Source organism: Lygodium microphyllum, chromosome 27, assembly GCF_053477565.2.
Source record: "Lygodium microphyllum isolate KBCC chromosome 27, Lygodium_microphyllum_v1.1.10, whole genome shotgun sequence".
Lineage (NCBI taxonomy): Eukaryota > Viridiplantae > Streptophyta > Polypodiopsida > Schizaeales > Lygodiaceae > Lygodium > Lygodium microphyllum.
In genome coordinates, this window is record NC_141161.1 from 68,388,133 (window position 1) to 68,399,567 (window position 11,435).

At 38.4% G+C, this 11,435-nt stretch overlaps 1 protein-coding gene across 1 annotated transcript; it reads left to right on the forward strand.

The window, feature by feature from the left end:
• Positions 1 to 3,855: 3,855 nt before the first annotated feature.
• Positions 3,856 to 5,344, forward strand: LOC148012427 (uncharacterized). The gene is made up of 2 exons (XM_087669016.1): positions 3,856 to 4,630; positions 4,757 to 5,344. The coding sequence occupies exons 1-2, from the start codon at positions 4,409 to 4,411 to the stop codon at positions 4,844 to 4,846; spliced, it is 312 nt and encodes a 103-aa protein (XP_087525142.1). The 5' UTR covers positions 3,856 to 4,408; the 3' UTR covers positions 4,847 to 5,344.
• The last annotated feature ends 6,091 nt before the right edge of the window (positions 5,345 to 11,435 follow it).

Sequence of the window (11,435 nt, forward strand, 5' to 3'; positions counted from 1 at the left end):
TTCTTAATTTCATACCACCAAATATATTCTTAAAATATAAATTTTCTACAAATAAGTCAAAGCTTTCATGTTTAAGATTTATATGAGAAGAGAAATTCTCCTCAATTGAGATAGTTCATATAGCTTCCAAGAAGCTCATGCTAGTTCTTAAAGAAAAGTCATATCAACTTCCAAAGGAGAATCCATGCTTCATGTGCATTAAAAGAATCAATCTAGAGCTAGTTGATTTGTTGGATTTAGACTATGCAATTTCTAGTTTAAAACTGCATGTCTAAAAGTGTGTTTGGTTAATTGATTACGCTCTCAAATAATTTGTACAACAGTACAAATGCATGTTCTAGCCTTTCATTTCAACATACATTGATATTATTGTATGATTAAGAGTTACTCTAACTACTTCAACATCTCATACTAAAGAATCTCAATAAATAGTGAAAGCTTGCAAATGCATCATGCTTAAGTCCACACACATTACATTTGGACATAGTAGAGAGTAGTTGTTATACTAGTATTGTTGTGGTATAATTATCATTAGAAATAAATGATATGCCACAATATAGACTTGAAGTTTAACATAAATGTAGTCACATATTTGCATGAATCTATTCTTACTACAAATCAAATTGCATATCTTCAATTTTGAAGGGAAATAATTACTATTTATATCGATTCCCTCAAAAGCAAACCTCCTCAAAGGATGACAAGCATGCCCATTTATCCAACATCATTGGTCATCTATGTTGGATTTCTCAAATCAAGTTGCACATTCAAGAAAGTACAAGAGTAATGGATAGCTAAGATTGTTAATTTTTTGCATACAATGATATTTTGAAATTTGTAGAATTTCTTAACAATATATGATTCCTAGCTAGTCTAAAGGCACATGAGAATAACATAATCTTAGAGCAATGGATTACAAAGATGAAAGCAATCTATAAGCTTAGCAAACTTTTTCATGCATGACATATGCCCTAAATCCATGAACTTAATCTATGATATTGTAAACATGTTACAAAAATTCAAAGAAAGGATTATGTATAACATCTCACACAACTTTGATTAGGAGAGATATGTTATGTGCAACTTCACCACTTTTTTTGTGGTTTGTGAGTGTAATAAGAAAGTATATTATTCAAAAATATCCCAATTGTGCCTCCCCTCCAAATATTAGCCATGAAATAACTTTGGCATCTCCTATGTACAACAAGGACAATCCATGAGCTAAGTGAATAATAGAGCTTAGGATCATCCTCCTTGGCCTGCCCACCAAGGAGGAGGGTTCACCAAAGTATTCAAGGGGCAAGAGCTACAACTACATGAACACTCCATCTAAATATAGGTGTCCCTACCCATGACGAGTTTTGTGGGTTAAACCTATAACCTCTAGGTTATGATCACAAGATTTAGTCCTAGGACACTAAAGATCTATGGTTTTCTTAAGAGGTAGAGGTAAGAAGTAGTTTCTTACACTCATAGAAAGAGAAGGAGGATTATTCAAAGACATTAAATGAAAAGGTGAAAAAGAGGACAAAATAAGTTTGTGAAAGAGACCATATGAGAGCAATGATCATATGTATAGTTTTAAATGGTCAAGTCCATGTGAGATAAATGATTGTAGCAACCCTATTAAGTAGTTTATACATGAAAAATCTAAATATAAAGCTCAAACAATAGCACCGTGGAGCCATAAAGGAGAGGGATAAGAGTTCAAATATTCTTAAACTCAAGTTAAACCAATCACACATAATGTTTGATAATTGTTGAATGTTAATTGTGGTTAATGTCAGTAAATGAATTTGGCCCATTTAGAGACACATGGTGCCTTTTTCCTACTCTTTCTTTGCAAAGCCAAAAATGTCCCTTTGAAAATATCCCTTTTTCTTTGCAAAGCCAAAAATGTCCCTTTGAAAATATGTAGATTTCAAACATATATAAAAACATAAGTTTACTTCACAATTTAAGATTTCTTTAAGCCTAGTGGACTAAAGAGAACTCAAAACTTGTTGTAAAGGATGGGACTTGTTATTGATGTACATGGAGGAACCTATCTATGTGACATATACTTATTACTTATAGCAAAATCAAAGATGTTTTACATTATCTTCACTCTTCTATTCAATTCTTGAATCATGCTAGTAAAAAGAGTCTCATCCTAGTGAGATATATAATGTCCCTATTGTACTTTGGCATTAATTAAGGGTTACTTATATTTGGAATGTCTCCATTAACAAAGTTATTTTCCTTTCCACAGTCATTTAGCATAATGTTGAGGTCTAGGTTGAAAAGTGATTCAGATTTGTAGATGGATGTTGAGATTGAGAAGTCTGATAGGAAGGCAAGAGAACTATGTAGTAAAGGGGCCAACAAGATGACACCCCCCAAAAGCAAAACACACCTCACCCAATTTAGTGAAGTTTTTTTACAAAGTGCACTGTTTAAAGCCACTTAAAGCAATAATACATCTTTTGATGTACTATATATAAGCCTAATATGAATCAGACAAATGGATCATCTAAGCGTTTTATTATTATTGACTTTTAAAATATCTTTAACAAGGCATCATGGAGTGTCACTCTATTGGTCCCTCATCGTCACTCTTTTATAAACCCTTTGTTTATAACTAGATCTACTTGATACAAGTATTGTATCAAGTAGATCTAGAAATGAAGCAATAGGTGTTTAGAAATGACTACAAGATATAATTGGACAAAGGGTTATGAAAGTAAAACATTAATATAATAGTCCAACAAGTATAGTTAGCCATACTTTAAGTAAGTGAAGAGGCATAAGGACATGCCATACCATATTCACTATTCTTTCAAGACTCTCATAAACTTGAGTAAGAGTTGGGTATATCACCATATTGTTACGAAAGAGGAGCAAGTAGTTGAGATCAACAATAGCTTATATTGATAAGGATGCTACCCCACCCAAGCCATTTATGAGATTCTAAAGAGTCTAATAAGTAAAAGCAATCATGCTAATAGTAAGTAAGGAGGCAAAACTACATGCCATGCCATCTTCACTTTACTTGAAAGTCTTTGACAAAGTGTAGTAAGGGCTAGGTGTGGAACGACCTTAAGTCTAACCTAAGAGGTGGAAGATCTCACTAGCCTAGAATGAATAGTTAGACCTATTTTCAAGTTTCAATAAGTGTTTGTTTCAACACCTATAGTTTTTAGCAGAAGTCTTGCCTTCAAAAGACTTAGGATTCATGATTGAGAGAGATATGAAAACACACACACACACACACACACACACATTTATCATGCCATAGTATTAGGATATCAGAAAGTACATGAATACTCACACACATGGGAGAGAAAACAGGAGACCGATCTAAAGTAGAGTGAGGTATTGTCAAGAAGAGAGCATCAAAGTTGGCTTCTCACTTTTTTGTATATAGAAAGTAGGACTCTAAAGTTGTGAGCTCAACTTAAGCTAAGGGTTGAGAGTTAATCATAAGTTAAGGGTTAGGAACTCTTAAGGGCTAGAGTATTGTAAAAGCCTGTTTCTTCCTTTAGATACACTTTTAAAGTTTCTCAAGAATAGAGACGGAGAGAGAGAGAGAGAGGGAGAGAGATCTATCATCTTATGTGATTAGAATATTGCAAACAACGTACGCAGCGCAGCGCAGTGTATGCACAGTGCACACGAGAGAGAGAGAGAGAGAGAGAGATGAAAGACATGCGCAAGGCGCACGGCCCACGAGGCAAGCGAGACCCATGTGGTCTCGCGACTGCAAGAAGAGCGTGTGCTCTGCGGGCGCATGCCTGCCCACCATTCATTTTCATGTTTTTTCTTCTCTCGCCACATATATGATATCACATCGTTTTCACCGTGTTTTCGAAATGATCGGATGGCCATCTGGGCTCTCCAGTACCTCCTCACACGGATGTTCTTTCCTTACTAACACGCTTCAAATCGGAAGGTGCTTGAGTGGCTGAGTCGCACTGAGGCAGGCGACACTGCGGACTCCGGAGAAAAGAGAAAAAGGGACCCTGCACGTTGTGTCAGATGCCCGTCTCTGTCCTAATTGGATCTTTTTCTCTCAAGTCTCGATGATCGCCCTGGGTCGTACGATCTTGTCAATGATTAAAGAGCCGGGTTTGCATTAATTGGGCAATATACTTGCTCTCTTTCTTGAGCAACTGAGTCGGGGAGACAAACAAAGTGTGTTGCTATTTAGCTATTATCTTGCCATTCCATACGTAGTCTGCGCACACAGAGAGAGAGAGAGAGAGAGAGAGAGAGAGAGAGAGTGATGATATAGTTGGGAGCTGAAGGCCTGTCGACCCATTGCGAGATTCACGCTCACGAGTCACAGACACAGAAACAGAGACGCGCAACACAGACAGACAGACAGACAGACAGATAGACAGAGATCGCCCTCTCGTCACCCTGCCTCATGGGGAACGACTCTGATGCTGGCGGGAATGGCCGTGGCCAGCAGGCCCATGTTGCAGTTTCCTTCTTGGGAAAGGAAGCGTTTGTGACCCTGAAGAGCCCCAAGGGTCGAGGCTTGTGGCCCGCCTTGCTCTCAAGCATGGAGACTCATAACTTCAATGTTGTGGAGGCCAATCTCACCACCACTGCCCACGACACACACGTCCATACTATCCATGCCTATGTATGTATGTCTTGCAGTTATCATCTCCTTGTCCCTCATGCTCATACAATCTATATTCGCTAGCATTGCCCATCACATCTACCATGGTTAATCATTCTTAATCAATTTACCATCTAATTATTGCAGATTACGGAGAAAGCTTGCCTTGGAAGTGAAGAATTGAAGAGTCTTCTTGAGGAGCTTGTTTCCAAAAAGCTCAATGGCAGACCTCATTAAATCACATTGGTAGCTAAAAATCTTGAGCTTGTCTATCTAGAATCATGCCTTGTATTTTTTTATCCCCAAACCATACCTTATAGTAAAGCACAAGCTCCTCTTTGAACAAGATGGTGTAGTGGGTTCTCATGGAAAGAGACTTGCTCTCCCTTGGAAAATGAAAGCTTGATCAAGAGACTACCTACATTGAATGGCACCACTTGTTTGAGTTTTATATCCACATATTCCTTGTACCAAACACCTTGCATCCTTGTAGAAAGTTTGGCATGCCATATTAGTTAAAAAGTACATGTAATCACCATGTCTGCACATGGAAAAAAAATTCCAAGCAATAACAAATTTGTAAGAGGGATCAAATCCCAATATATTTGCAAAGCTATTGTGGAAGGCTCAAGGGGTAGGTGTTTCACACACTTGTTAATATGCAAGAGTATATCCCATGTTCTGTGGAGACAATCATTATTTGTGTTCTTTTCATTCATATTTCTTTTTGTAATCATGGAAGCTTGTAATTGTATGACCCATATTGTCATGAGGCCAAGCGAAATAAGCCTCACATTAATGAAATTTTTGTTCTTCATATGAACTGAAAAACATTATCATGGACATTCATAAAGATGGTGTGCTTAAAGATACTCATATTGTCATGAAGCCAAGAGCAATAAGCCTCACATTAATGAAATTTTCGTTCTTCATATGAACCAAAAAACATTACAATGGCCATTCATAAAGATGGTGTGCTTAAAGAAACTTAGTATTCTCTATATCATTACATAGGACACATTGTGTCATATGTTATCTATTCAATCATGTGCAAATCATGTAGTATCAATCATGTGCAAAATAATATATAGCTTTTACAACTTTTGTTCCTTGGTTCTTCATCCTTATTGTGTTAGTATAAATCCCTCTTCCTTTTGGTTCAAATGCATATATGTTGATAAGAGAACAAATTCTACTAGATTCCATTGAGAGTGTATGGATTAATTTCATGTTTGGGTATCTAGTTAGATAGCATAGTAGCATAACTCCTTGATCTCCTTGAGTGTGTGCCTTAAGTTAGTCCTTATGTATGCAACAAGAAGTCAAACAAGGCACACCCTTTCATGTGTAGATGACAAACAAGACTTTGGTACACATTAATTCTCGCAACATTTCAAGCACGTAGTATTCTCTCACATATACAAAGATACATATTAAGCAAGGAATCAAACAAGGCACACCCTTTCACGTGTACATGACAAATAAGACTTTTGTACACATTAATTCTCACAACATTTCAAGCACATAGTGTTCTCTCACATATACAAAGATACATAGGCTCGTTCCAAATATTCTTCATGTCATGCTAAACATCCTACAGAAACCTATTCTTAGGTCATTACCAAGATAGTTATGAATCTTTTTGATACTAGTTCATCTTAGGAGAAACATGTGAAATACATTTTAATATTATATTCCATAACAATTTTTCTACTTTCATATAATTAATTAATATCACACTTTTTAGACTCAATGTTTTCAAAGAAATTTATGAAAATGAGTTAACTTTTTAAGTTGTATTAGACTGGTAATCTTGAATATTATCCTAATTTTGATATATAAACTTTAAAAAACTATAAGAGAGGCATATGAATTATATATATATCATATGAAACTTGCTATTCACTATGAGGGTCCACATACATATGACATTGAGATTTGACAATGGGCGCTAAATCTATACTAATTGGAGTAAAAGAACAATGAAATTACTCTTCTTCTTTTTCCTCATGTTGCACCATTTGTGTTGTATTGGCTTCTATTTGTTCACTTCATGAATTAGATGGTGCATCCTCTTCTCTACTATCAACGATTATAGCATTTTTTTCATCTAAATACATGCCTTGCTTTTCCAAGTTTTTAGGTATTCTTCTAGTATATCTATTTTCCCTACATTCATTGATCAACATCATCATCATCATCTTTCTTCAAGCTAGGAGTGCTTTCTCTTTTAGAGTTGCAATGATTCTCTCTAAGGTGCCCAATCGTTATGAGGGAAAACTCATAAACTAATATATCCACCTCATCAAGTTTAAATATGCCTACACATTCACTTAACCTTGCTTGCTTTCTTTTGGTTTGGCATTTCTTGTAGAGTTTATGGCTAGACTTTTAAGTGCATCCTGATGTTTTTTAAAATACCAATATACATTTTTAGAGGAAATCCTAGATGGAAACTCATCCTTCCTAACTTCCAAAACTTTGCTATCCAAAATGGATGAACAATCTCATCATCGTTGGCCATTCTCACTACAAGTGAACCCAACTTAATGTCGTTAATGTCACCATGCCATATTTATTATAGCTTCTCAAATTTTTCTATAGATCTTTTACTACCAAAATACATTTGTTACTCTTTAGGATGTAAGAAACTATATATCGCTTAGACACTTATGCATCCCTTCTTGCAATGGGATTCATAGAGTTATGAAAAATTTTATGAAGTTAAGTTGAGTTTTATTTATTCAACTTTTTGGATTTCCTTTATCTATTCATTGCATAATCATCACTTGCTATGTATGTGCCCACTTGTGACACACTCATCGTATTATGCTTGGTAGATAGATGGCAAGAAGCTAATGTATTTTTTGTTTTTGTGGGCATATTATTAGGTGGAGTTAGGAGAATTAATACTTTTGACTAGAGAATAGAGTGCATCATAGCACACAAGTTCTACTTATTAGAAACTTCATTAGAACACGATTATTATATTTTTGTAGGCACTTCTTAGTCTAAATGTAACATGTCCACTTATATCTTCAGGACACGTCTTAGCAGTCCATCGGAAAGGGTGTCTAGAAAGCTTCACCCGGCACTCCCATGGAATGTTATGGGGTTTGCGATCTAGGGCTTTCCGTGACTGCCACGTAGCGGAAGTATTCTGGCCGTTCCCACTTAGGATCGACCCGAATTAGGGTTTTCCTGATTGGTCATTTCCTAACCGCAACTAGCGTCAGACCCAAGTGAACTACTTTACGTAGAAACGCCGGGTTCGAAGCGGATTCACGCTGCACTTGGTTCAAGGAGAATGGGAAACAAGAGGGAGGCAAAGCTCAACCTCTCTACCATAAGGCATAGTCCCATTCCGTTCCCCTAAAACAATGTAAATCGGGTTTAATTATAACTCTAGGTCAACGCTTTTGTTGTTCGTGTTCTTTGACGATCTTCTTGCTGTCCATCATGATTTGAGAAAAGTTCCCGGCCAACCGAGACCACCCATCTGTAGGATGGACCTATGGCCCATCCTCCGCACTTTCCTCAGGTTGTTTTAGTTATTTAATTACCTAACACATTAGTTGGACATGTAACAACCAGCTTCTTTAATTAACCCATTAGGCACTGGTTCCTTCACGTAATCTTATCACTTGACATAGAAAAATAATATCAGACAAGTTCCTTATTAACAGGTTATCATATTTATCTTTGAAATACAAAGAGTCTAGCCCATAGGTTTATCCACAATCCGCACGAAGGCTATCCAGTAATCCACAGGGATCACTATTCCAAGTTTCCGCCCGTAGACTAGTATGCCGGCCTCGAGATCCAATCCTGAGTCATGTTAGCCTCTTGTGCAGGGCCCAGAAGGCGAGGGATTTACGGCCAGAGCCCCCCCTGGCACCCAAGCGTCCTCCTGCTCCAAGTAGCGCTCAACGGAGAGACCTCTCACACGGCGCATTCGGTCCACTTTTCCGGCGCGGTCAACAACCCCCTTGGTTAGGGTCAGGCCGGCAGTCGGGTGTAATTGAAGCTGCCTCTCTCTTCAGGACTTCAACCTAAAGTATAGATATCCATTTATCTTTTAATTCATTGATCAAACAAAGCCAAACAGTGCTCTAAAATCTGTAGCAAGCACAAACATTTCCATTGATCGTTTTTGTTGGCAAACTACTAAGGAATGAATCCTTCCTTTCGAATGCATCCAGCACTTGATCCGGGATGACTTGCAACTTGGCAAGATTCCCTATATTCTATGTCTGGGCGTACACTGTTAACCCAACTTGGTCAAACCTTACGTTCATTGGTTACTTCAGTTTATCGGCTAGTCTTTAGTTTCCAATTAATCTTCCTTACTCAAGAAGGATACTAAAGTATTCATCCTCTTGCAAGATAACTTGCGTAAGGATCCGCCAACCTCATTGCGAGAATTTGGGCATTCTCTTGTGATCAAATCACAAGATCATATGACTCCGCACTTGCTGCGCGAGTGTCGCATCGAACTATGAGACAATGGAGTCACGAAACAATCTGTTTCAGGTTACTAGGCTGACGTCGTTAGACCTAGGGTTTCCAAGTTTCATCCTATAAGATTCTTAGGGACAAACCCTAGCTTACTTTCCAATTACATTTTCACTGTCCCTACATTCAGTGAATGTGGGCAAGTATTTAAGGTATAGGCGTTTCTTGGAACTTAACTTATTCCGAACGAGTACTCCGTGGCTTAGGTGTTTTAGGTTTATGCCAATTTGGTTAACACTTAGAGGATAATTTCGAGATTACTTCCACATGATTCGTTGACTATGCGTAAATTGATTTTTTAAACCCTAACTTATCGGTTTGAGGTCAGGCATAGGTTAGGTTAATTTCAACTAATCTTTCGTTTTCTTTGCGAACAAAATTCATGCTAAATAAGCAACCTTTTTCTTGCTAATTTGTGCAGTTGACAACTATAATTTCATAGAGTTTATGCATCGTAAGAATCGTTTCATGCTTTGCACTTTCCATGATGATTCATTGCGATATGGGTTAATAGTGTGAGATGCAATTTATACTTCTAGGCTTAATCGAAGTATACTATTTTAATGGATAATAATCTAGTCTTATAATTCATTTCAATGCATAAGCTATTTGCTAGAAATGCGTTTATACTTTCTTAATTTGCATGTTTCAAAAAGTATTGATAACTACGTTCCTTCGTCGTGAACAACTAGGAAAAAAATATATCCTATTTCTAATAATTAACCTTGCATGTTTGAATTACAACAATATCAAATAAAAATTAAGAAGGAAAACATGGGCTTGGGGTGAGATATCCACGTGGATGCCGAGAGATGATCCTCCTGCAGTTGCACCTTGGACTTTCTTAGGAGGCATTTCCACCGTGGAAGCAGCTTAACAACTTCTTTTTTATATTCCACCGTGGCTGTCTTTTGCAATAACTTGCACCATTCGTCGAACACAATTTTAGAAGGCTTCCTCCTTGGAGTGGGAGTTCAAAAGGGGGTGTTTCAGAATCTTTCATGACTAAGACCTATTAAGCCATGGGAAAGGCTTAATGGCCTTTGTAAGAACTCACATGAATGGGGAATAATGAGGTGTGGAATCCTTTACGAGGGTTTTTTTTGAGTGGGAAAGGGAGGTGTTAAAACCTTCAACACTCTTCTTCTCTTTTTCGAGTGGGAAAAAAACAAAGTCCCAAGGGTATTTTGCATACGGGGAAGAAAGGGCTAAGGATAATTTTTCTTGGGGAAAATGGCCTTATAGAATCTTAAGGGAGTAACTTCCAAGGGGAAAAAGTAGCCTTTAAAGGCTATACCTTTTGGAATGCGGGAAAAGGCCTAAGGGCCCTTTAAAGACAACTCGGAGGGGGTAATCCTAAAATCCCTTAAGAAGGGGCTAATTGGTTTAAACACAGGGGGGGAAGGAAAGGGTTTCAAAGCCCATAAGAAAGGGGCTTAAGGAGATTCTAAAACCCGAGGGGGGGGGGGGGGTGGTGGTTCCAAAAGGCATAAGAAGGGGGCCTTGGGAGATTTTAGGACACGGGGGTGAAAGGGGGGCTTAAGGGTTAAACATAGGGGGGGGTGTGTGAGGGGGGGTTTTAACACCAGGGGAAAGGGGGGTAAGAAGGCCCCCCCCCTTTGGAATCTTCCAAGCTTCTAGAAGCTTGCTGGGGGGGTATTTAAGACCGTCAGTCAACGGCGCAATGGAGGCAGCTCCTCCCTCCTTTGACGGCGTCGCGTCCCTCTTCCCAGGCGGCCAGTGCAGCCCCTCCTCCCTTCTCTCACATGTGCACTCAGAGAACCCTCACTTCTCACGGCAGCGGCACTGCACGGCGTTATGGCGGCAGCGTTGTCCTTTCGATCTCTGCCCTTCCATCCCCCCTTTCAGCTTGCGGCCCCCCCCTCAGTTATATAGGGGAGGGGATAAGATCCTCCCCCCTCATACGTGTTGACGGGCATGCATCTCCTATTAGCATTCATAGAGAAAGAGATATGGACAAAAGGCACAGACTGAAAGGGTAGCAGACATGCTCCCGTTAGTTCATTCCATTCCATCAACACCATCTATAAAGTAAACTGTATGTACCACACACATTCAAAGATCAACTGACCTAGATCTAATCATGGTTAAGTCAGTGTGACTTAACCTTATTCACTAAGGTAAACAAAATGAGCTTGAGTCTCAACACTCCCCCTCAAGCTCAAGTAGGATACTTGACTCCAAGTAACTCTCTGAAATGCACAAACTTATCTTTACCTAATGACTTGGTAAAGATATCTGCAACTTGGTCTTCTGTCCTCACATGGACCAAATCAATGTCACTTGCAAT

What these genes read in the sequence shown, in the direction of transcription:
- LOC148012427 (XM_087669016.1), top strand. Translation starts at nt 4,409, where the DNA reads ATGGGGAACGACTCTGATGCTGGCGGGAATGGCCGTGGCCAGCAGGCC. An exon ending in TCCATACTATCCATGCCTAT is followed by an intron (nt 4,631 to 4,756) that starts GTATGTATGTCT and finishes TAATTATTGCAG; the next exon opens with ATTACGGAGAAAGCTTGCCT.